The sequence below is a fragment of the Bufo gargarizans genome, chromosome 5, assembly GCF_014858855.1.
Source record: "Bufo gargarizans isolate SCDJY-AF-19 chromosome 5, ASM1485885v1, whole genome shotgun sequence".
Taxonomy (NCBI): domain Eukaryota; kingdom Metazoa; phylum Chordata; class Amphibia; order Anura; family Bufonidae; genus Bufo; species Bufo gargarizans.
In genome coordinates this window covers 170,003,456-170,031,022 of record NC_058084.1, presented here as the reverse complement: position 1 = coordinate 170,031,022, position 27,567 = coordinate 170,003,456, and the positions used below count along the sequence as shown (strand labels likewise).

General features: G+C 42.7%; 1 protein-coding gene across 6 annotated transcripts in view; it reads left to right on the top strand.

Moving 5' to 3' along the window:
- Window positions 1-27,567, top strand: part of LOC122937718 (myelin basic protein) — a 171,164-nt gene that overhangs the window by 43,030 nt on the left and 100,567 nt on the right. For 4 of the 6 annotated variants that reach the window (XM_044292718.1, XM_044292719.1, XM_044292716.1 and 1 more), the window contains exon 3: window positions 13,933-14,020. In XM_044292718.1, coding sequence (XP_044148653.1) covers window positions 13,933-14,020 — 88 coding nt within the window. Of the gene's footprint in view, window positions 1-10,115; window positions 10,191-13,932; window positions 14,021-27,567 lie in introns of all 6 variants that reach the window. The other 2 variants (XM_044292721.1, XM_044292720.1) reach the window with 1 other exon arrangement.

Below are 27,567 nucleotides of genomic sequence, written 5' to 3'. Positions count from 1 at the left end.
GAAGATCATAGACAACGGAGCATGGGGACCGAGTTATCCATGGATGACTGGTGATGTCACTGCGTAGTGGCTTCACCAGCTACAGGCTGCTAAAAACAAATATTGCATACTTTTACATTGTTCTTTTAACCCATTAGTAAGCACCCATATGTGTTTTTATGACAGTCAATAACAGGCTTTATACCTGAACATATGCCTTTTTATGGTGGTGCAGGTGTCCTATGCCAGGTGGAGTGACAGCCAGACACCTACTCTAATGGCCATGACCCGAGAAACCTCCAAATCCAAGCTGTTTAAGGGTCCATTCAGACGTCCACAATATGTGGACTGCAAAACACTGACTCCGCACATCACCGGCACTTAATAGAAGATTCCTAATCTTGTCCACAGCTGCGGACAAGAATAGGACATGCTCTATTTTTTGGCGGAGCCGCAGACCGGAAATGCGGATGTGGACAATACACTGTGTGCTGTCCGCATCTTTTCCGGCCCCATTGTAAATGAATTGGTCATAATTGCGGAACGGATCCCGACCCATTCTACGGACGTCTGAATGGACCCTAATCGCTTAACATAATGCTGGGTTCTCCTTTTTTAATTAGTAACACTTAACATTTAATATAATTACTTAAAATAAAATGTGTTTGTAGAAAGAAGTAATAACTGGTAGATAAATCACAAAGTCTGACTGGGTATGACCGGTATCGAAAGCTGGCTGGGTCAGTCAGATGGGCGGGTGATCCCTATACTCAATAGCCTGCGTAAGCTGTCCCTAATAAATACCAGTCTTGTATTAGGGGATCACTAGCAAGGCTGTAATTAGAGCACCCGCTCTGACAAGAGCGATCGCCAGCCCGACCGGAACCTCGGGCCTAGACTAATACGTCCCTAGGTCCTCAGGTACACTTGGTAACATCTTATCACCATCAGTGTTTGTACGTAGCCCCAGATATAGCAGATGGCTGAAATACCAGGGCTTTACTAAATGTGGTACGTCCCCATGTAAAAGCTGTGGGTTTACACAACGTACTAAAAACTTTGAAGATTCGTCACACAAAGAAACATTTGTAATAAAACATTACATTAATTGTAATACTGAGGGGGTAATTTACAGAAAATGTACATTGGCAGTACAATTAGGAAGTTCAAAAATAGATTTAGAGAACATTTGAACTATATTACTAATCCTCAGGCCACAGGTGCATCAAGTGTAGCTAATCATTTTATTAATGTACACAATAGAAGTACGGTAGGACTTTGCTCTTATGCATTTGAGAAAGTAACATTAGCACCCAGAGGTGGCAACATCAAACAGAAGGTTTTACTACGTGAAGCCTTCTGGATTATGAGACTAAACACCAGCTATCCTATAGGATTAAACTTAAAAAAGGAACTGATGTATTTATATTAGGATGTCTTGCATATGGTTTGAGTAACTTTTAGTAAGGCGAGACTAGCCCACAAAAGGTGAAATTGTCATATAAAAGTAGTTCATCTCAAATATGATTTAATAACAATAGTGTATATACCAGTGGAGTAATAGTGAATACGATAGAATTAGGGTTATTCCTGTTTTTTTTTTTTTTTTTTTTTGTTTTGTGTTTCTCTCTCTCTCGTTCATGCAGTTGGGGACTAAAAATAAAAATGTAATAGAAAATATAAACAACATTAATTATGATATTAAATAAATCTTAGGGCTCTTTCACACCTGCGTTATAGTCTTCCGGCATAGAGTTCCGTCGTCGGGGCTCTATGCCGGAAGAATACTGATCAGGATTTTCCTAATGCATTCTGAATGGACAGTCCGTCCTTCAGGATGCATCAGGATGTCTTCAGTTCCGGAACGGAACGTTTTTTGGCCGCAGCAAATAGCGCAGCATGCTGCGCTTTTTGCTCCGGCCAAAAATCCGGAACACTTGCCGCAAGGCCGGATCCGGAATGAATGCCCATTGAAAGGCATTGATCCGGATCCGGCCTTAAGCTAAACGTCGTTTCGGCGCATTGCCGGATGCGACGTTTAGCTTTTTCTCAATGGTTACCATGGCTGCCGGGACGCTAAAGTCCTGGCAGCCATGGTAAAGTGCAGTGGGGAGCGGAGAGCAGCATACTTACCATCCGTGCGGCTCCCGGGGCGCTCCAGAGTGACGTCAGGGCGCCCCAAGCGCATGGATCACGTGATCACATGGACACGTCATCCATGCGCATGGGGCGCTCTGACGTCATTCTGGAGCGCCCCGGGAGCCGCACGGATGGTAAGTATGCTGCTCCCCCGCTCCCCACTACTACTATGGCAACCAGGACTTTAATAGCGTCCTGGGTGCCATAGTAACACTGAAAGCATTTTGAAGACGGATCCGTCTTCAAATGCTTTCAGTACACTTGCGTTTTTCCGGATCCGGCGTGTAATTCCGGCAAGTGGAGTACACGCCGGATCCGGACAACGCAAGTGTGAAAGAGGCCTTAGATAATACATATATTTATTTAATTCTGTTGTGGAACATGTAACCAGTTTTACTTCTTTGTAGTATTTGCTATAAAGAAAAAGGTCTGAATAGGCAGATCCAGCAATACTGTTTTTGTTCAATTGTCGGTTTGGATAGATATCCACATTCGGTTCCACGGTAACATCACATGTGGGATCGGGATAGATAGGGTCCATTTCACACAGTGAACTTTATGTTATTGGGGGTACATTTACAGTATTTTTATACTGATCAACTACACCTGTTTGGAAGTCTTTACTATGGAAAGACCCTCCCAAATATATATACACACATATTCGCAAGTTTAAACTAGTGCTATATTAGATCGCAGCCATTCAAGTACTCATATATATTTCTATGAATTTGTGGTTTTAACAACTTTTGATATTTATTTTTTGCACAAGGGGTAAAATAAATGTAATATGTGTGCACTGTTCACAAGGGTTAATTCCAGCCTCGGTTTGAGATCCTGGGATTATTTCAGCTGTGTGGATGGCTCACACATGAGGTTACGAGTAAGGACTAACAAGTCCGAAACATGTCAACCTAGCGGTAGAGGGAGAAGCTGTCAATATTTGTGAATTGTGACCATTAGGAATAAAGAAAACATCTAGGTTTTAACCTAGCGGTAGAGGGAGAAGCTGTCCATGTTTGTGAATTGTGACCATTAGGAATAAAGAAAACATCTAGGTTTTATCCTGAATGCTGGAACTTCTCTGGTCCTGACTGTTCCGTGCATGGGAAAAGATATGGTGAGCTGGAAAAACATGCTTGTATACGTCCCTAATAGTTGCTAACTCTTGTTCCTCTGACGCGTTTCACCATAAGTATATGGATCTTCAGGGAGCGGCATGTCGGTTAGTAGTGAGACAAAAAAAGGCAATGGCACTCGTGTGGTGGATTTACCTTGCTTATAAATGAAAAACTCCACCTCTTCATCAATCTGTCATTGCCTTCATCATCCTGTGGAGATCGGGCTTAGCTGAGTCAAAACGCTCGATCCACGAGTCCGATTTGACGTCATGCAGGGCGGGACAGTTTCCATGGGGACCTTTCAGCGCGTCTCCGGTTGGTTTGTATCCCTGACTGCGCCACTCTTATATCCTGGGCACAATGATCGTTAGCACTTTATGTTATTGGGGGTACATTTACAGTATTTTTATACTGATCAACTACACCTGCTTGGAAGTCTTTACTATGGAAAGACCCTCCCAAATATGGGGAGCCCTCCATTATACCCATTTAGCAATTTATCAGATGTGCATAACAGGTCATAAAGGCACATCAGCATTGGTGACCTGTAGTTTTTCTACTAAATTTGATTACGGCTATAGTAAGTGTTAGAAGACTAAATTAGTGGACGGACCCAATGATTTTAAGGGCAGTTTTAATGTCTCTGACAGTCAAGATTGACTATATTATAACAAGGGTATACAGTGAGGAACAGAAGTATTTGAACACCCTGCAATTTTGCAAGTTCTCCCACTTAGAAATCATGGAGGTATCTGAAATTCACATTGTAGGTGCATTCCCACTCTGAGAGACAGAATAAAAAGAAAAGAAAAGGAAATCACATTGTATGATTTTTAAAGAATGTATTTGTCTTGCACTGCTGAACATAAGTATTTGAAAACCTGAGCAAATCTGTGTTAATATTTGGTCAGAGGTCAAACGTTTCCTGTAGTTCTTGGCCAGGTTTGCACACACTGCAACAGAGATTTTGGCCAACTCCTCCACACAGATCTCCTCTAGATCTGTGAGGTTTCGGGGCTGATAGGATTGTTGTGGGTATCGAAATTTCGATACCCAATCGATACTTTTGTCCCGGTATACCGTAGATTTTCTTTTTTTCTATACTGGCCTGCGCTTCTGCACAGTGTAGTATCACTGAACATGAGCGCGCTGCTGTCAGCGCGCTCATGTTCCCTCAGCAGCACAGGGGAGAAGGAAGCAGTCTCTCCCTCCCCCTGAGCTGCTGCCACCAATGGGGAGAGAGGGGTGGAGAAGGGGCGGGCGCACTGCGCCACCAATGATAGTACTTTTCATGGGTTCAGGCTTTCTTAAGCAGCAGACTACACAGAGTGGCGCCCAGCACTTACTATTATTCCTGGGTGCCGCTCCGTTCGCCCGCTGTGTGCCTGTGCCCCATTACAGTCTCCTGCAGTCCTCCTCCACATGCTAATTACTATCGGAGCAAATAGGATGAGACAACAGCTTCTCTAGTGGGCGTTCCTTCTCCCCTGGCTGTAGCACTATCCAATCGCAGCGCAGGGAGAAGGAACGCCCACTAGAGAAGCTGCTGTCTCCTCCCCATTGCTCCAATAGTAATTAGCATATGGAGGAGGACTGCAGGAGACTGTAATGGGGCACAGCGGGCGAACGGAGCGGCGCCCAGGAATAATAGTAAGTTCTGGGACATCCCTGGGCGCCGCTCCGTGTAGCCTGCTGCTTAAGAAAGCCCGAACCCATATAAAGTAGTCTTTGACTTTTAATACAGGAGGCAGGTGCCGGCAACAGAATCACATAGCTGACATCCTGCCTTTGACAGGGAGCTGTGATCAGCGGCAGTTAACCCCTCAGGTGTGGCACCTGAGGGGTTAACTGCAGCGGATCGCAGCTCCCGGTCATAGAGGTCGGGTGCCGGCTATTTGATTCCGGCACCCGCCTCCTTTATTTGTATTAACAGGTCAGTTATCTTCATTGGTGGCGCAGTGCGCCCCCCCCCCCCCCCAACGCCCCAGTACAATAAACATTGGTGGCGCAGTGCACCCGCCAGAACACCCCAGTATAATAAACATTGGTGGCGCAGTGTGACCCCCAACACCCCAGTATAATAAACATTGGTGGCGCAGTGCCAATGAGGGTTAAAAAATAAAAATATTAACTCCTCCAATTGATCGCGTAGCTGCCGGTCTCCTGTTCTTTCTTCAGGACCTGTCAAAGGACCTGTGGTGATGTCACTGAGCTCATCACATGGTCCATTACCATGGTGATTGATCATGTGATGGACCATGTGATGAGCGTAGTGACGTCATCACAGGTCCTTCTCACAGATAAAGACAGAAGAGAAGCCGGGCTGCGCGAAAAAGTGGATTAAGGTGAGTTAAATTATTTTTCGTTTTTTTAACCCCTATTTTACTTAGCATTCTGTTTTAAGAATGCTATTATTTTCCCTTATAACCATGTTATAAGTTTACACCATCTACTGTAAAGGATTAGTAAATCTGGACCTTTGTTGACAACTGTTCCTGCCTATGCATCATTGTCTGAGCAGGAAGTACTAATAGCCTGGAGCAGGGGCTGGGAATTGTAACTGGCTAATCACTCTCTGTGAGAGCTTATCTACACGATTGTGTGCGATTTACTGTCTGCATGAAGTGGATTCCATGAACAACAGATGCCTTCCATATGCAATCCCCCCATTTTTTTTAAGTGGAAAGGATTATTATGATCCACAGAACAGACCAGAATAGCGCACACAGGGAATTATTTGGATCGAGCACAAGGATTCATAAAAAAATGTCATGTATTAGATATTTAATAATATTGATAAATAATTGTATTTTTTCACTTTATAACCTTGGTCTAGGTTTTAGAGGAGGAAAATAAGAAAAAAATACCTTATTTTCAGACCTCAAATCAGACCCCCACATCAGATCCTCAGATCAGACCCCCGTATCATATGCTCATATTAGACCCCCATATCAGATTTTCACATCAGACACCAATATTAGGACCTCACATGATCCCCATATCAGATGCTCATGTTAGACCCCCATATGAGATCCTCACATCAGACCCCCATATCAGTACCTCGCATGATCCCCATATCAGGACCTCACATAACCTCCATATCAGACCTCAGATTAGACCCACATATCAGATCCTCACATCAGACCCCCATATCAGATCCTCACATCAGACCCCCATATCAGAACCTCACATGACCCCCATATCAGGACATCAGATCAAACCCCTATATCAGATCCTAAAATCATACTCCAATATCAGGACATCAGAACAAACCTCCATGTCAGAACACCATTTCAGACCCTTGTATCAGACTCCTGTGTCAGACCCTCAGCAGACCTCCATGTCAGATCTCCTACAAAGTCTTGTCGCCATTTCTAGGTCGCTTTTGGTCGCCATCTGGAGCCCTGTCTGACACAATCTGGCACAATAGAAAACGGATCTATATAAGACATAATACAACCGGATCCGTTCATGACGGATGCATGCGGTTGTATTATTGTAACGGATGACGGATCCTCAAAAAACACTAGTGTGAAAGTAGCCTTAGGTATGAGAGCAAGAGGAAAAACAAGTTCCTGCCTGGTGTTGACTACCTCTTTTCAAATGCTGACGTGGATTAAATAAAAAACGGATGAACCTCTTCTGCAGGCGCTGCCAAGGATACCATTCAGATAAGGCGTATAGTTCAAATGGCTTTATTTGTCTATGCGTTTCAGGGGTGAATAACCCCCTTCATCAGGACAGTAAAAAAGGGTTTTTTACTATCCTGATGAAGAAAAATAAAACCATTTGAACTAGACACCTTATCTTAATGGTATCCTTGGCAGCGACCGCAGAAGAGGTTCATCCGTTTTTTATTTAATCCACGTCTGACTTTAACTCCAGCACCTGTACGCTTTTTGGGAGCAGGCAAGAACCCAGGCTGCAGCCAAGCCCCCGTTTGCTGGTCGGGATGTACACCAGCAGGAGCCTATACGTAAGCACATTTTATACGCACATACAATAATATTGTCAGCACACATGAGGCGCTGTCCTCTCGCTCTTTTCTTTTCTCTCCTTGCATCTTTTCAAATACTACCATATGTTGGAGGAGTGAAGCTGGTCCCACATAGCTAAGAAAACATTAGCTTTACCTGCAGTCTTGTCTACCTCTATACTACACATTCCATGCATGTTGTATGCTGTCCACTCCTGCCTGGGTTATGTGAATGTTTCTGTGACTAGTTGCATCCATTCTGCTGAATGTCATGTGCTGACCAAGGGAACAATCCCCTTCAGATGAATGGAACTGATTTTCAGACACAGACATTGCTGTACGTGAAGGTAGCCTTAAAAATGTTAGAGTTGCATAAGGCTTATCCTTGGCTCAGTTATCACCCATTCATTAACACCAGAAAGAAGGAACAGCTCCTCCTTGTGGTAGTTGGCCAGCTTGACCCTGCTCTTTGCTACACTCTTTTCCTGCTATACATTGCATCTCTATTTGTCTACGTACCTGCTATTATCTATGTATTGTAAGGATCTTTCTTTCTCCTGGGACGGCGATGACAGACTCCTCATTAGAATACAAGGCGCCAAATCAACGGGGGGCAACAGCGGATGAGCGGGGGGGGGGGGGGCATCAGTGGGGGTCGCCCTACAAAGTAATACCATAATTAGCCTATGTTAAAACTGATGAAAGGTCCTCTTTAAAGCTCAAACTGTGCTTTTTGTCATTCAGCACATCAGTCTTCCAAGTTTGGCATCACTTGGCACAGGGAAGTCGAAGCTTCACATCAAAACGTGATACATCTACACAAAACAATAAATCCTTGCCCGGCTAGGTGCTCACTATACAGAGACCTCCCTAATTCACCTCTAGGTCAGTGTTCACACTGCGGTATTCAACTTCATTCAGCCATGCGGTCAGAAAGCTTCCGAGCTGTGACCAATGCAACCCATTGGGGTCTCGGTCACCCAGCCCTCCTAGCTGGGACCACACGGAGCCTCAGCTTCTTTCTCTCTAAACTGAGGTTGCTTTATCCCTCAGTGATGATCCCAGCTAGCCTCAGCTGAGATGGCCATGGGGAATACTTGTAGTGGAATAAGGGTGTGGACTGGGATCTATCCATCTATCTATCTACTACTATATATCTGTCTATCTATATCAATATCTATCTATCTATTATCTGTCTACTAGTCTACTACTATCTATCATCTATCTGTCATCTATCTATCTATCTCATATATATCTGTCTATCTGTCCCCCTAAGTATCTCATATGTTTTTGTTCATTTATTTATAGTAGTATAGGCCAAATAAAAAATAAAAATGAAATATGTGTACTTTATTTGTACTTCACTTCCTCATATTTAGTAGAAGTTGAGCTGTTTGTGGCAATTCCTGCTTTACTAGTATAATATTTTGAACAAACATGGCAATACATTTCTAAAAATCTCCCCCTTGTGCCCAACATACTGTAGTGACTTGTGATCACTCTTCCCCGTGTCGTTTTTGAAGAACATCTATACTAAATGCATGCCCTTCTTGGCATCCGTTTACTTCTCCACATCCTCCTTGGTAGATTCTTTAGAGCATCGTAAGGAGTTAGGAGAGAATCACTAGGTCATTGAGAAAGAGAATCAGTAAGAAAAGGAAAAAAAGACATCTGTAGCTCCCAAAAAGTAGCCATTGCTGGCAAATACATTCCTAAACAGTTTCTCCAGGCCGGCCGAGAAGCAGGTGGACATTCTCTGTAGTCTTCTCCAGTAATATTTGGCTTTATGTCATCCGCTTCTACAAACATGAGAGATATTCTATAGATTGGAGATAGTTTATGTCTGTGTACTTTATATGACAGACTATGGTTTATCCACAGCTAAATGGAGGGCCACACAGATGTGAAGAGTAGGTGCCCTTGCTGTGTGTCCCATATGACGTTAAAGGAGTTGTCTAAATTAAATGAATACAAATGTGCCTCATGCCAACGAATGCTCTAAAATAAAATAAAATTATATACTCACCTCTTATTCCGCCGGCGTCTGCTAGTCCGGTCCTCCGCCTGCTGTTTGTATACAAGGCTGCAGCAGTATTAGAGTTAAGTGACATGTGAAACATTTGTATTTAAAGGGGTTATCCAATAGTAGAAATTCCCCCCCCCCCCCCCCCCGCACACACCCCTCCTATAGAAGATACTTACCCGGTCTCTGGCATCCGCGTCTCTCCAGATCGGTGCGCAGCCGGCAGTGCATCTCCTTATCACGCGGATCAAAACATCTGGAGATGGGGGGGAGTAGCCAATAGCAGGCCCCCCTAGCATCACCGGTGGGGAGATGCAGCGGAGACGGTACAACAATCCAGAGGGACGCAGGTGCCGGGGACCTGCATCTTTCTAGTATTGAATAACCCCTTTAACTGAAACAACCCCTTTAAATTCATAACAGTTAAAGTCCTTTTACACTGTTGATCATCAGAGCAATAATCAGGCATGATTGTTCACAATATTTGTCCATGGTTCCTAACTAACAAACACTTGTATCTTTTGTCTGGCACCTAAAATCATCATTTGTGGGCAGCAGATCGTCCTGTTGTCTACAATGACTGTGTATGGGGTAGAGCAATCACAGTAGAGATCACTCACCCCCATCCAGAGGGGATGATTGTGGCATGTGAATGCAGCGCTCTCCTCTGCTCAATAATCGGGCAGCTATCGGGAGCACACGGGTCATTCCTGATAATTGCCTGAGAATCAGTGCTTGTAAAAGGGCCATTACAGTGGAGTATGGGAAGCTGAGTTCAGGGATGTGTTGTTTTGTATCATCAGGTTCACTAATTCATGTGAAACCCTGTGAGTCCCGCTCCTCCGCCCACCCACAGTGATTGTCATCTCACATTTTACAGACCGTCGTACTGGAAATGTTGTCGATCCCTCTGGGTGGGCGGTGAAAGCGGAGCTGACAGCACGACCTTTAACATGTAAGTATTGCATCAAATAATAAAAGCGATATATCCCTGAGCTCAGAGTCTGCCATCTATAATGAGCTGGATAGGTCACCTGGCAAGCTTTAACCCTTTCACTGCCAAGAATATTTGAAATATGTCATATCGTGGCTTTAACCTTGCTTTTTTTTGTCACCTTACATCACAAAAAGTGTAATAGCAAGCGATCAAAAAGTCATATGCACCCCAAAATAGTGCCACTAAAAGTATCCTCACATCCCGCTAAAAAATGAGCCCCTACTTAAGACAATAGGCTAAAAAAATAAAAAATAAACTGACTTTCAGACTATGGAGATACTAAAAAGATTTTTTTTGTTTAAAAAAGGATATTATAGTGTAAAACCTAAATAAATTTAAAAAGTAGACATATTAGGTATTGCCGCGTCCGTATGAATTCGCTCTATAAAAATAATACATGACCTAACCCCTAAAATGAACACAGTCAAAAAAATTAAAATAAAACTTTGCCAAAACAGCTATTTTTTGCCAAGTTTTTCATTTTAATCCATTTATTCCGTTAACGAAACATGGATTAAGTCAAACAAAACTCTATATTTATATTGCCCTGATTCTGTAGTTTTCAGAAACACCCCATATGTGGTCGTAAAATGATGTATGGCCAAACGGCTGGGCGCAGAAGGAAAGGAACACCAGAGACAAAAGTTGTGCATGCAGGACTTTTGTCTCCGCTTAAAAATCATCTTCTGAGCGGAAACATAACGGACCCCATTATAGTCTATGGGGTCCTAAGGGCTCCGTTTGGCATCAGTTATGTGCTTATCCGTCCTTTCCGTTCTCCTGCCCCTAAACGGAGCAGGAGAACGGAAAGGCTGAACAAAGCCTAAGGCTGCGTTCACATCACCGTTCAGCTTTCCGTTCTCCTGATCCGTCAGAAGAAGACGGGGATCCTGTAAAAAAAAAATTGAAATAGATCCTGTTCCATCAGTTATGCATAGGATTGCATAGGATCCTATCTTTTACAGGATCCTGTGAAAAAACAGATCCTGTTGCATCAGTTGACATCCGTTTGAGCCATTTCCATCTGAGATCTGTTTTTTTAAGATAGAAAAAAAGTACTGCATGCAGTTTTTTTTTCGTGTAAAAAAACGGATCTCAGATTGAAATGGCTCAGACGGATGACAACTGATGCATCAGGATCTGAATTCAGCCTAACAGAGCCCTTCATGCAGCCAAAACATGGACCAGCTACACACTTGAGGTTGTCCATTTGTGAGCTGTGGCACATCAGTAAAAAATAAGTAGCCTATTTAAGGAGAATGCCCCTTCTTTTTATATATATCGCTTGTACCAGAGGTCGCACTACATGCGCCGGCCCGGCAAAGCATTGCGCAGGCGTGGGATCTCGGCCAGAACTAGGGTTGACACAAGGGGAGGCTGGGGAGGAGTAACGCTGATAGAAGGCAGAGCAGCCTGGGCTCCTACACCGGGAACGCCGCCCCTGGGCACTTGCGAGGGCTCATTTGCACATGGATTAAACAGCGTTTTTCCTGCTTCTGCAAGTCTAAAGAAAATAACAAAGGTGCCATTACATTCCTGTATAGGTGTGCTACAGGACATTGTGAGCGCTGTATATGGTCATATAGTGGTGACAGACTCCCTTTAAGGGGTTGCCATTTAAGCAGGGAAACCATTACCAGTCCAGTCTCCTCTATCATGTCTTCCATGCAGAAATAGCAAATTTTGACCATTTTAAATGTATCTCTCAGAAGACCAAATCCCTACCTTTCTTAAAGCACCAAATCTGTCACGCACGGATCGGAGCAGGAGATTATGCAATAATAATTGAACTGGGGCGTCTGGTCATTGTGGAAGGGAGCATTGGGTGGCATAGGGGCACTGGGTGGGGTCTGGGACGCATGCACAGGAGGCAGTTATAGGACAGTCTTGTACACAATATATCGGACTGTGGCACAGTATAGTCCTCTCTGTGATCTCTGGACAGTGCGCTCCATACATAAACCATACGGGAAAATAGACCTCTCGGGACCTTGCAAACTATTAGCCAAGAGGCTAAACAAAACCCTGTGTCTGACCCTTGCATTAAAACATCACTTTCATTTGATTGCTCTAATACCTAAACACCTACAGGAAAACAAGCTGCTGTTTCTCTAGATGACCTTATGTTGATAGTAGTGTTAATAGAGTCTCAAAGGTCTATAAAAGTAGGGTACCTGCTTTTATAGAATGGCAGTGAAATTATCATGCACGCTCATGAATGGCAGTGAAATTATCATGCATATTCATACGCATTAGACATTTTTTAGGGAGTAAAACTGCCTGTACAGGCATCTATGACGCTTGTACAGGCGTTATTGCAACCTCTGCTTGTTCCTTGTCTACTCCATTGAGAGTAGCTGTTTGTGCTCCTAGAAACCTGTACGTTACAGTTTCAAGCATTATTTGCAATCCATTGAAATCAATGGTCCTTCTGAAGAACATACACTTCAGTAATGCCCCCTCCCCCCACAGTACGGCTTTACAAAAGGGCTTGTCCTAATGGGTTAGTGCCCGTAAGTGACATCACCAAGCGATAGGTGAGAATCTAGAGGTGCTACCAGTGACCTTATCAGAAGTTTTGGATTCTGTTGAATGTCGTTATATAACAAGACTCCATTTGATGTAGGGTTGGACCGGGAATCGAATTATCAATACCCAATCAATACTTTTGTACCCGGATCGATTCAGTACAGGGATTTGCTTTTTACCAATACTAGGCTGCGCTGCTGTGCAGCCTAGTATCACTAAGAGAACATGGCACGCGCCGCTCAGTGTACACCATGTTATCCTGAGCCGGCACAGTGGAGAAGGAGGGAGTCCCTCCCGCCCCACTGTGTGCGGCTGCTGCTGGCCACCAATGAGAACAGAGAGGAGATGGAGGGGAGGGACTGTGGCTACTGCGCCACCAATGAATATAATTTATGCCTGAATACAAACGTAGGCTGCGGGTGCCGGCCATATCACATACCTGGCATCCGGCCTCTATGACTGCGCAATGCGAACCGCGGCAATTAACCCCTCAGGTGCGGCCCCAGCTGGGCTCCGATCGGTTACCACGGAAGCCCTGGCTGCCATGGTAATCTCTCTGCTGCTGTGTGTACTATGCACAGGGCAGCAGGGAGAGTGTGAAGTCCTATTCACCCTAATAAAGCTCTATTAGGGTGAATAGGACAAGGGTTCTAGCCCCTAAGGGGGCTAATAGTTAGTAAAAAAATAATAATAACATTTTAAATTGCCCCCTTTCCTAATTTTACATATAAAAGTATAAACACAATAAAAAATATGTATATTACATATCGCCACGTCCGAAAAAATATCTCCTATGCAGTAAATGCCGTAACAGGGAAAAAAGTAAAAAAAAAACATGCAATTTACCATTTTGTGGTAGCCTTGTCCCCCCCCAAAAAATAGGGTAGGACTGTTCTATTATGGGTCGGACGTTCCATAAAATGTGTAATGCACAAGGCTTTTTTGTCTTTTTATTTTTTTCGCGTGGTATCGAATGGTATCAAGTATTGCATTACTTGTTTATGGTATCGAAATGTAATCAAAATTTTGGTATCGTGACAACCCTAGTTTGATGCATAAATCCTTTGATCGGTATCCATGTTATGCGGATCTGCAATTCGTGTGGTCGTGTGGATGAGACCTTATACTGGGTAGCAAAGGGTAACATTGTCTGTATGTGTTTGTGTTTCAGAATACAGAAAACCGAGTAGTAGAAGAAGAAAAGCCTGTAAATGAAATGGCAAATCCAGTCCAGGAATGTGAGGACAATGAGGTGTTTGGTATGTATCTCCCAGAAACAAGAGGGAACATGTAAGCTTGTCAGAGATGTACGCATGCAAGAGGCATTCCTGACTCTGCAGAATTCCTAATCTGGTTGAAGTGAATCAAAAATATTGCCAGCTTATATGTAAAAAAAATACAGTGTATATTTGTATGTGTGTATAGATAATATATATCGTCTTTTATCAAAGTGAACCTCAGTAAGTGCATAGCACGCAGACACATGCCATAGCATCTATACGGAGTTTAAAGTGATTGGGGGCCATTTATTAAACTGGTGTAAAGTAGAACTGGCTTAGTTGTCCATAGCTACCAGATCAGATCAAATCAGATCCCACCTTTAATTTTTCACAACTTATTTGGAGTCTGATTGGTTGCCAGTTCTACTTTACACCATTTGGAGACCTATTGACTACAATTTTTTTTGGGGGGGGGGAGGTTTTTTAATCTAAATAGGTTCGAATTTCTCTGGTAATTAATTGCTTAAAATGTTATTACCATAACCGTTTCAAGAGCCCTGTTTTCCTAATACAGACCTCCAAACCCCTTGCATAGAATTAAAGGAGTTGTCAGGCCAATTATGTATTTCTTTCTTTAAAATAAGTCCTATCCCCCGATACTCTCATTGCAGAGGTTCCCAGTCCTCTACCCGATCCTTCTCGACACACAGGAAATGACTTCTCAGCCAATCACTGGCCATAGCTGTAACCCACCTCAGCCAGTGATTGACTTAATGTCCATATCCTGTGTGTGTTGAGAGGGATCGGGAATTATCCCTCTGGCGGAGGCCTTCAACAGATCATACAGTAGCATTTGTCTCCCATAGGCTCCCATGTTAAAAAGTATACTGCCACAGTTTGCTTTTTTTTATGTATGTATACTGTTGTATGGAATAGCGTAGTCTACTACACTGTTCCATACCATTCCAGTGTATACTGGCCTGACGGAGGCCAGAAGGACACTTTTTGGCTTGGTTATGGAACCCTATACATCAGGAACTTTTCACACATTAAGCACAGACCAAGTTTATGAATTTTGACTTAAAGAGGACCTTTCACCTGGAAAAACATTGTGAACTAAGTATCATGACATATAGAGCGGCGCCCAGGGATCTCACTGCACTTACTATTATCCCTGGGCGCCGCTCCGTTCGGCCGCGATGTCCTCCGGTATCTTCGCTCACTTGGTTATAGAAGGTGGAGACTTAGGGGACTTGGTTATGGTAGGCGGAGTCTGCCCTTGTTCTGCTGGGCGTCTCCTCCTCCTAGGCTGTAGCGCTGGCCAATCGCAGCGCAGAGCTCACAGCCTGGGAGTTTTTTTTCTCCCAGGCTGTGAGCTTTGCGCTGCGATTGGCCAGCGCTACAGCCTAGGAGAAGGAGATGCCCAGGAAAACAAGGGCAGACTCCGCCTACCATAACCAAGTCCCCTAAGTCTCCGCCTACTATAACCAAGTGAGCGAAGATGCCGGAGGGCACAGCGGCCGAACGGAGCGGCGCCCAGGGATAATAGTAAGTGCAGTGAGACCCCTGGGCGCCGCTGTCTATGTGATGATACTTAGTTCACAATGTTTTTCCAGGTGAAAGGTCCTTCTATGTCTTATTTTTTTGTGACTCATTGACTTTCTTTTTTAGCTACGTTTTTTAACTACCTTCTCTATATAGTTCTTGTGTTATGTTTGCCGGAATGAATTGTCACACGCGTATTATTATCAACTTTCCCTCCAGTGAATTTGCCTTGCTTCCTTTTCAGCTGGTAACCTTGAAGTTTGTGCTCGACTTGGTCCGTCAGTAATTGTGACGCACTCTGTAAGGCCCAGCTTTTTATACTTGTGCATATTGCTGGCAGATGTTTCCAGTATCCTCCATTCTGCAGTAATCATTTGCCGCGTTCAGGAGAAAGACTAGAATTAGAGCAACAGGAGTACGGATGAGGTCTGTTTTGAGCAAATCAGGCAGATATATTGCGCAGGGTTTTTATTTTTAGCTGTATTGCAGCAGCTGTGCGCCTCCTGGATCAGGCTCCATGTGATGGAAGGATTTTTCGAGACCCTCCCAAGTGCCTTTTATTTATAACGTGTGTTGCTGAGGGGAGAAGATAACTCATGCAGTGATATGGTGATGTCACATATCCTAGAACTCCATTGCGCTGCCTATTCTTGGCTTAATGCGTCCAGATTACACGTTTTCTTACTTAATTGCATTTCACTTAGCAATCTGCAGACCGTATTAACATACCGACATACATGATTCTCTGAAAGTAATTGGTGCATAAGCCTCCTGTGTTTCCAGTACACCACATCTCTGTGGAAACGTGAGTTAAACCGTCAGTGGGAGATTTACGTATATATGATAAGCGTTGACCTCATCGCTTCAAGATGAGCCCCAATGTAGAAATATGACTTCCATAATGTCCCAGTTGGTTAATGTCTGGCAGTTTGAATAGCATTCAGTAGGGGGAGTGCAAGTCTAAAGCTAAACCCATGAGCACGGGTACATATTATTCCGATTTTAACTGACAAGCTACAACGTGTTGATGTTCAGGCTGTGGTCCACAGTCACAAAGACTCAGAACAGGTCAGGTTTTTTTACCCGGCAGAGGAGCTTACATTCATCAGAACTTTAACACCATTTCAGCTGAGATCGGCATCCATCTAGAGATACAACATTGGTGCTGCTTAAACAAAACGACTCCTGGATGTTTTTTGATTGGCAAGGACCACCTCTTGGCATTTGCAGGGTGTCAGACAACCTAGATGATTCACCTTAACCACTCATTTCTGGGGGAAGCATTGCAACAACTATACCAGCTGTGACCTAAACACTTATACAATCCATAGACACTGTTTAGTTAAGAGACTGTAGTATACAGTTGCAAGAAAAAGTATGTGAACCCTTTGGAATGATATGGATTTCTGCACAAATTGGTTATAAAATGTGATCTGATCTTCATCTAAGTCACAACAATAGACAATCACAGTCTGCTTAAACTAATAACACACAAATAATTAAATGTTACCATGTTTTTATTGAACACACCATGTAAACATTCACAGTGCAGGTGGAAAAAGTATGTGAACCCTTGGATTTAATAACTGGTTGAACCTCCTTTGGCAGCAATAACTTCAACCAAACGTTTCCTGTAGTTGCAGATAAGACGTGACAACGGTCAGGAGTAATTCTTGACCATTCCTCTTTACAGAACTGTTTCAGTTCAGCAATATTCTTGGGATGTCTGGTGTGAATCGCTTTCTTGAGGTCATGCCACAGCATCTAAATTGGGTTGAGGTCAGGACTCTCACTGGGCCACTCCAGAAGGCGTATTTTCTTCTGTTTAAGCCATTCTGTTGTTGATTTACTTCTATGCTTTGGGTTGATGTCCTGTTGCAACACCCATCTTCTCTTGAGCTTCAGCTGGTGGACAGATGGCCTTACGTTCTCCTGCAAAATGTCTTGATAAACGTGGGAATTCATTTTTCCTTTGATGATAGCAATCCATCCAGGCCCTGATGCAGCAAAGCAGCCCCAAACCATGATGCCCCCACCACCATATTTCACAGTTGGGATGAGGTTTTGATGATGGTGTGCTGTGCCTCTTTTTCTCCACACATAGTGTTGTGTGTTTCTTCTAAACAACTCAACTTTGGTTTCATCTGTCCACAGAATATTTTGCCAGTACTGCTGTGGAACATCCAGGTGCTCTTGTGCAAATTGTAAACGTGCAGCAATGGGGTTTTTTTGGACAGCAGTAGTTTCCTCTGTGGTATCCTCCCATGAAATCCATTCTTGCTTAGTGTTTTATGTATCGTAGATTCGCTAACAGGGATGTTAGCATATGCCAGAGACTTTTGTAAGTCTTCAGCTGACACGCTAGGATTCTTCTTCACCTCATTGAGCAGTCTGCGCTGTGCTCTTGCAGTCATCTTTACAGTACAGCCACTCCTAGGGAGAGTAGCAGCAGTGCTGAACTTTCTCCATTTATAGACAATTTGTCTTACCGTGGACTGATGAACAGCAAGGCTTTTGGAGATACTTTTATAACCCTTTCCAGCTTTATGCAAGTCAACAATTCTTAATCGTAGGTCTTCTGAGAGCTCTTTTGTGCGAGGAATTATTCATATCAGGCAATGCTTCTTGTGAAAAGCAAACCCAGAACTGGTGTGTGTTTTTTATTGGGCAAGGCAGCTGTAACTAACTCCTCCAATCTCATCTCATTGATTGGACTCCAGTTGGCTGACACCTCACTCCAATTAGCTCTTGGAGACTTCAATAGTCTAGGGGTTCACATACTTTTTCCACCTGCACTTTGAATGTTTACACGGTGTGTTCAATAAAAACATGGTAACATTTAATTATTTGTGTGTTATTAGTTTAAGCAGACTGTGATTGTCTATTGTTATGACCATTCAGATCACATTTTATAACCAATTTGTGCAGAAATCCATATCATTCCAAAGGGTTCACATACTTTTTCTTGCAACTGTAGATCACCGTCATACTCTATAATACACAAGTGAATAAAGTATTTTTTTAAGACTCAGACAAGTGCTGCGGCCTCTTCATAGTATACCAGGCACACTGCCATACATTGTATAGTGGCTGGACTTGGTATTGCAGCTTGATCCCATTTACTTGATTGAGAGTGAGATGCAGGAAGGCCATATGACCAATAGTGAGAAGGAGACTGCAGCATTCACCCAAGCACCATGGTCCCTTTAAACAGCTGATCAATGAGGATAGATCATCAGTATTTAAATGGTCACTACCGTTTCCACAAACTTTGCTAAAATAAATAGTGAAAAGTGAATATAGGAAACTCTGTGTTATATCTCTTCAGAGAAAAAATAATTTTTCTCCCCTACTAGTGTTCTCCCTCCCTTCTCCATAGACTTCTATAGGCAGCATTTGTGTCTGTCTCTTTAAATGAGCTCTTTTTTGTCTCTTTTTTTCCGGCAGGCAGCATGTAATCGGATCCTTAAGTGAGCTGAAAGCCATCTTGTCTCTGAAATGGGCTTGGCAGAAAATGCTAGTTTATTAATGACTACTTAAGTCCTGGAAAACCCCTTTAACCGTACCGTTGAAAGCTATAAACATATGATGTCAGCGCTGAATAGCCTTGTTGAAGGGGTTTTCTAGCTGGTAAAAATATTTTTTAAAGAGTCAGAATGTCTTAAAAGCTGAAAAGAATAAATTGTCTACTTGCTGCTTCCCCATGGCGCAGAATATGTGACTGCTCAGCCAGTCACTAATCACAGCAGTTATCTCATTTTTTACAGGCAAAAAAAAAATTTGCGGGAGGAAAAAATAATTCCCTGTTATAATCTACATTAAAAAAAAAAAATAATTAATAATAAAATTCGGCAGTTTTCCCACTGGCCACTAGGCCTGAAATATATTAAGAGTTCCTATCTTTTGAAATCAGGTACATGGGGCCAGGGGAGCACCCAGTAATTTTTTCTAGGGGGGGTCTGAAAGGCAAAAAATGATACTGGGCCAGGGTGCCCCCTAAATTAACAGTCCTCCCCAAAATCCCACCAATAGAAATAATTATCTGCCAGAGCACACTTAGTAGTAATAATGCCCCTATACTAGTAATCATGTTCCTCATAGCCCCCCAGTAGTAAAGCTCCCCATAGTACCCCCTAGTAGTAATAAATCTCCTTATAATATAACAGTACATGAAATACCCCGCTTAGTGCCCGCAGTTGAGCTAATATCCCCATAATGTATGCCAGTATAAAATACCCCTACATAGCCCTCATAGTGCTCCTCTCCCCCTTCCCCATAATGTCTCCCATAATATGCCAGTAAAAAAATGCCCCTTCTTAGAGCCCCCAGCAGATGCCCCTATAGTGCTCCTCTCCCCCATAATGTGTCAGTAAAAAATGCGCCTTAGTGCCACCAGATGCCCCAATAGTGCTCCACTCCCCCATAGTGCCCCCAAATAATGCCCCATAGTGCCACTCTCCCCTATAGTGCCTCCTATAATGTGCCAGTAAAAAAATGCCTCTTTAGTGCCACCAGATGCCAAAGTAACCCCCATAATGTGCCAATAAAAAAAGGCCCCTTTCAGACCCCACTTCCCCATAGTGCCCCCAAATAATGCCCCTATAATGCCACCAGATTCCCCAAAGTGCTGCTTTCCCCCTATAGTGCGCCCCCCATAATGTGCCAATAAAAAAAAAGCCCCTTTAGAGCCCCCATAATGCTCCTCTCCCCCATGTTGCCCCCCACCATAATGTGCAAGTAAGAAATGCCTCCATAGTCCTCCCCCAAAAATGGCCAAGAAATAAATGCCCCAAGAGTGCCGCCCCCCAAAAAATGGGTCTGTAAGAAATGCCAGATGCCCCCATAGTGCCAGCTAATTCTAATACTTTTATCAGCAGTGATGCAATGCAGGCATCTTCTGGCCTGTGTCCCTGCTGTGTGCTGCCCGGCTCAGGTAGCTTAGGCTGTATTTCAACAGCTAATTTACGCTTTTTCCTCCCCCACATTGATTGTTAAAACTTCACCTTTATTTTGTACTTAATAAAACCTACTATATCAATGAGAACCTATAGTTAAAACTTTCAGGGTGAGCTCTAATCTCACTGCAGTTCAGTACTATCTTGAATAGCAGTCAGTGGCTGCGCACTCACACTGACGCCTCTATTCTAATATCCTATTAGCTATATTCATTCTCATAGCGCTCACTTCCTGGAAAAAAAACACCAACAATTCTAAATAAATAAATAAAATAATAATAAATTACTACAAAAACATTTAAAGAATTAGTCATTTTCTGACACATTCCCTTTCAATCGTTACTGGTACAGAATTCCCAGGACTAGTCCTCCCCACTGTTGCCTTACACCACCATTTGTTTCTGTTTACAGAGCTCTTCCCCCATGGGCACATCATGTTCTCCTTCCTGTGGTCACAATGAATGCAAATGCCACTCAGTGCCGCTGCTCCTCACTCGACGTTCTCAAAGTGTCATGTGTGTTCTCATATTGTGCGCTGTCATTCGCTTAAGAGAATGTTCAGCTTTTATCATTAATTTTAAACAGCAAGGAGCAGAAAACGGTCAATTTGCTGCATTCATAAGTGATTTCACATCTTTGCTTTTTTTCTGTTTAAATTGTTATCTTGGCCATTGGATTGTGCTGGTAAAAGTGGTAATTACGGAGATGACTGTTCCTCACTGCTAATACCTCAGATGTGCAGCTGGGGGATGAAATTGCAGCCACATATATTCCTTGGCCGTGTATAATGCACAATAACCCTCAGACTATTTTTTTTCCGTGTGGCAGCCTTTTTGATTATTTTGACAGTCCTGAAAAGAAATGGCTAATAAGAGCATTACCGTATTTTTCACCCTATAAGACATAGCGGCCCATAAGACGCACCTAGGTTTTTGAGGAGGAAAATAAGAAAAAAAATATTTTGAACCAAAAGGTGGGCTTTTGGTGGGTTTTGAACTAATGGTGATCTGTGGATGATATTGTTAATGGGGTAAATCTGTGGATGGCACTTTTACGGGGGCATCTGTGAATGGTACTGTTACGGGGCATTTGTGGATGGCACTGTTACGGGAGCATCTGTGGATGGCACTGTTACAGGGGCATCTGTGGATGGCACTTTTACGGGGGCATCTGTGGATGGCACTGTTATGGGGGCATCTGTGGATGGCACTGTTATATATTTCATCTTACATCTATGTGTCATCCACAGATTCCTCCCTCATAACAGGGTCCCTGTGTAGTGAATGACTCCCAAAACAGAGGCTGGGGGCCGGCATCTGGTGCTGCAATGGCAGCGGGCAGTCACTGCTATTACACCGGAAAAACCAACACTGTTTCCCTATACTCACTGCATAAGCAATCCAGTATCAACTTTAGCGAAACCAATATAAAAATACATAGATCAATTCCTAGATAACAAATTATAACTCCATAGTCAGTTATAGTTCAAATAACTGACTATGTTCAATAATACTCAATTTTCTTAATACCCGTCAGACTGTGCCCCTGACGGGTTCTGGCTAAACTTTGGGTCAGTATGCAATATTCTCTGCAAGATATATGTATTCTAGTATGGCAGTAGGTAGGTTAATGTCCCATGGATCCAGGATTGGTACCCTGTTTCTGTGACCATATTATGTGGACACAATAACAAACCCTGCACTGATTATACTCTCCCAGGTATACTGTTGCACTTGCACTTTATATGATTGTATCAGTAATTGCCATATACCTGCAGTCTGATTGTAATTTTAAATGTTCTTACATTTTCTGTGTGGCCAGAAATGGTTATGACTCTGTGAGTATTAATAAAATTGAGTATTATTTGAACTATAACTGACTATGGAGTTATAATTTGTTATTTAGGAATTGATCTATGTATCTTTATATTGGTTTTGCTATTACACCAGGCCCCGCTCACTGTAGTAATCATATCTAACGTGTAGCAATGTTAAAGTATAGAAATCCTCTGAAATCCAGCATGTAGCACTTACTAAACTCCCGTAGCAGGCAGGAGGCCGGGCGGCGCAGCGTAACTCACTACGTCACGCGCCTGCGCCACCTGCTTCATTCATAAAGTGAGAGAAGCAGGCGCGTGACGTAGTGAGTTACGCTGCGCCGCCCGGCCTCCTGCCTGCTACGGGAGTTTAGTAAGTGCTACATGCTGGATATTAGATTTCTATACTTTAACATTGCCTACACGTTAGATAAGATTACTACAGTGAGCGGGGCCCGGTGTAATACAATACAGTGACTGCACCGGGCCCCGCTGCCATTACAGAACCAGATGCCGGCCCCCAGCCCCTCCCCGCTGATACACCGCCGACCACGCTGTGCAGCATCGCGGCGGCGGTGTATCAGTGTAAATGGCAGCATTCTCCCCATAAGACGCGCTGCCATTCCCCCCCCCCCCACTTTTGGGGGAGAAACAGTGTGTCTTATAGGGCAAAAAATATGGTAGGTAGAGTTAATTAAATGCTTACAGGGGTTGTGATGGGCAATTAATTTGAAAAAAAATTCTCCATAAAGTGTAAAATATTAGATGCTTATCTTAGTGATCCCTCGGCGCTCCTAGTCTGATGCTTCTCAGTTGCCTGCCATGGTTTGTCTTACATAGTAACATAGTACATAAGGCTGAAAAAAGACATTTGTCCATCCAGTTCGGCCTGTCATCCTGCATCTTGACTGCTCAGCCAAGTGGTCATTTCCTGTGAGGAGTGACGCAGGGAGCGGTGAGTATTGGTTAGATGAGTATGACTTTTTATTTTTTTTAATACCATTCTGACCTTTTTTTAGTTAAAAAAAAGCTAAAACTTTTTATCAGGTGGAAAACTTCTTGAATTTATGCCACAGATGGGACTTACTCCTATCTCTAGAACAGGGCCCTGAAGTGAAGGAGAGCACATTGCACATGCATGGCGTCCTGTCCATTCACCACTATAACAGCGAAAGCGCTCGGCTATTTTAGGAAGTCCCAGAGTAGTGATTGGAGAGCAAACCATGCATGCGTGGTTGTTCTGCCTTTACTTTGAGGGCCCCTCTCTGGTGATAGGATCGGGTCCCAGAGCTGGGACCTGTACCTATCGGACATTTCTGGCATATTTTAGAAATATTACGCAAATGTTCAGATGGGAAAAGCCCTTCAATGCAATAAACGATGGTTCCCTTTTATTTTTATTTTATGTATTTATTTTGCTGACAGTTCAATAAACGTGATTTTTTTATTTTATTTTTTTATTTTTTTTATTACTTGCAGACTGGAAATAGAGTAAGCCAAAGCATTATGTAAAAATCAATAGTATTACATTAAGTATAGATATGAGTTTCCTTTCCTCCTGGAATTACAGCAGGCTCCACAGCTGAGCTCCACAGCACGGGACAAAAGGAATGAGAAATTCTTTTCAGGCCTCTTATTCTCTGTAAATGAGGATAGTAATGCTGGACGGTAAGCTCTTTAATAAGATCCACAGTGCTTTGCTTCTTCATCCCTTTTGTCCCTTCTGAAGTCTGTCATGTTTATTTATGCTATTTTTGATCAGATTCTTATGTAAAATGTATACCTTTTTGTATCTTTTATTGACATAGTATGTCCCATTGTGTGGAACACTGAATTACTATCACTCCCAATTTCTGCCTCCAGTATGAACCTTTAGAAAGCTCTTTAGAACGCTGTAAAATAATAAAAGAAGTATTATTCGCCATGTCAATTGTCCCTGAGCTCCTGTGATGATGTGTTGACACCGATATGTGACCTCTTTGACCATTGATTTGTTGCATTGGGCACACGTCATGTCCACACATCAATGGATCAGGAATAATAGAGGTCGGCAAGGGACCCAGGGAGCATCAGAGCAAGTACAGTGGGAGATTAGGGTACTTTCACAATAGTGTTTTTGTTTTCCAGCATTGAGTTCCGTCCTAGGGGCCCAATACCGGGGAAAAAACGGATCAGTTTTATCCTAATGCATTCTGAATGGAGAACAATCTGCTAAGGATGCATCAATTAGTCCCTTTTTTACATTTTTTTGGCCGGAGAAAATACCGCAGTTTTCTCTCCGGCCAAAAATCCTGAAGACTTGCCGGAAAGCCAGATCCGGCACTAATTTCCATTGAAATGCATTAATGCCTGATCCGGCCCCAAGTGTTCCGGCAAAACGGATCCATTCTTTCCGTCCTCGCATGCACATACAATTAAATCTGTGGGGGAAAAAAAATCCGGATCCGTTTTTCCGGATGACAACTGGAAAGACGGATCCAGTATTGCAATGGATTTGTTAGACAGATTCGCATCTGGATCCGTCTCACAAATGCATCCGTTTGCGTCCAGATTGCCGGATCCTCTGCCGCAAGTGTGAAAGTAACCTTACTTCTTTAATTTTTTTATAGCGTTCTGAATAGTGTTTAAAAACACTACTATAGTAGATGACATGACACCTAGCTTTCTCAGAAATAGATGTAATTGCAAAAGATGTTTTAAAAAACTACCAGAAGTATTTCAAGCGCTTACATGGACTGTTTTTAATGCCATCTTAGGTTGAAATGAAATTTTAGAAATATTCAGTATTGAGTGATTTTAAATAGAATGTGAATAGGCTTGTGTGATACACGTACAGGCAAATCCCGTGTTGCCCACTTGGAGGACTCAGATCCTCTGTCTTCACTCCATGGCATTAATATTTTATACACTTTGTGGACTGCCCTTGAAAGGGTCAGGGAGACTAGATGCAAGCAGTAGATTTTTAGGCACCATGACAACAAATCCATAAACTGCTGCAATGTTCTTCTGCCTGCCGTTTATTCCTATTGCGTCTCAATATTTTCTCAGTACTTATGATGGACATTTTCTTGGTGAGATGAACACAGGAGTCTTCTTCTCAGCCCAAGGAGCATTTATAATTTAAATAGAGCACTTTTGATGTGTGAAGAAGCCACAAATTGCGACTTTTTAAACGCAACAGTTTTTGCACAAATCGCGTTTCTCCACCGGCCTCAACACTTTTCCAAAAAGGGGCGCTGGCACATTTATCATCTTTTATGCCAGTTTTCTGACATAAAAGAACACTGAACTGTACGCCAGCAAGGGGCTAGCTTAGATATCAGTATAGGCACACGGACTGATAGATTCTGCGCCTAATTTATCAAGAGGCATATGCCTTGTCATAAATTAGGCACAGCATCCAACAAAATAACTGCTGAAGGAGTCATCCCATTGAAGTAAATGGGGATAGTGGAGCTGTAATTATACCTGCTCACCGCTGCAGTGTTGACAGAGCAAAAGTGGAGAACCCCTTTAATACCTTAAAGTGTAACTGTCATTCTTTTTTTATTTTTGTAATGTATAGGGGCAGTGATGCTGACCATTTTTGTAATATACTTTAATTACTGAAATTGTACATTTCTATTAGAAAAATAGCTCAAAAGGGACCCATTTTGAGCCTTAGCAACGCTCCTCTGCCTTCTGTTTACATAACTGTGGAGACTTGCTCAACACTGACTGTATTATGTAAACACAAGACAGAGGAGCATTGCTAAGGCTCACAATGGGCCACTTTAGACCTATTTTTCTAATAGAAATGTACGGGGCGTGACTTGCCTCCCAGCGCCGTACTATTACAGCCCGCTGATCGGGCGGGTACAGGAGCTGCGCCCGCCCTATTAGCTGCAGGGGACCGGCTGTTCCCATTAGCCGGACCCCTGCTGTATGCACTAGCATTGGTGAAAACACTGATGCCGGCGCTTTAACCCCTTCTATGCCGCGGTCAACGCTGACCGCGACATAGAAGGGGTTTGCTGCGGGTGAGAGAGCCCATCGGGTCCCCGCGCTGCTGTGGCGGGGATCCGATGGGTGAGAAGGGTCTCCTAGGCAACCTGTTAGTGTATTACTCTGTGTAATATACTAACAGGCAATGCATTACAATACAGATGTATTGTAATGCATTGCAGAGGGGAACAGAACCCCAAAAGTTAAAGTCAGAAATAAAATAAAAAATTAAAAGTAAAAAAACTGTGTTTTTAATTTAAAAAAAGTTTCAAGTGAAAAAAGAAAAAACGCCCCTTTTCCCCTGATTGTATAATAAAAAATTGAAAAGAAAAAAACACATATTAGGAATCACTGCATCCTTAACGACTGGCTCTATAAATATATCACATGATCCACCCCGTCCGATAAACACCATAAAAAAAAAAAAAATGGTGTTAAAAAAAGCCATTTTTGTCACATTACATAAAAAAAAGTGCAACACCAATCGATCAAAAAGGTGTATGTCCCACAAAATGATACCAATTAAACCGTCATCTCATCCCACAAAAAATTTGCCCCTACATAAGAAAATCACAAAAAAAACTATAGCTCTCAAAACTATAAAGAGACACTAAAACATCATTTTTCTTTTTGTTTCTAATATGCTATACATAAAAAAAAGTATACATATTAGGTATTGCCACGTCCGTAACGATCTGCTCTATAAAAATATCACATGATCTAACCCCTCAGGTGAATGCTGGAAAAATAAATGAATAAAAACTGTGCCAAAATTACCAACTTTTTGGTCACCTTGCCCCATAAAGTGTAATGATGAATGATCAAAAAATTATATGTAACCAAAAATGGTACCAATACAAACGTCAACTCTTCCTGCAAAAAACGAGCCCCTCCTGCACAAGACGATCGGCAAAAAAAAAATATATATATATATAGCGTTCAGAAAACGGAGACACAAAAACATATTTTTTTTCAAAAATGCTTTATTATGTAAAACTGAAACAAAGTAGACATATTTGATATCATTGCATCCGTAACAACCTGCTCTATAAAAATAGAACACCATCTACCCTTTCAGATGAATGTTGAAAAAAATTAAAACTGTGCCAAAACGGCAATTTTTTTGTTAACTTGCCTCACAAAAACGTAATATAGAGCAATTAAAAATCATATGTACCCCAAAATAGTACAAATAAAACTGGCACCTCATCCCCTAGTTTCCAAAATGGGAGAAACAGCGGTTGGCTAAATGAATATTCAACCAACAGCTATTTTAAGTTGAATAA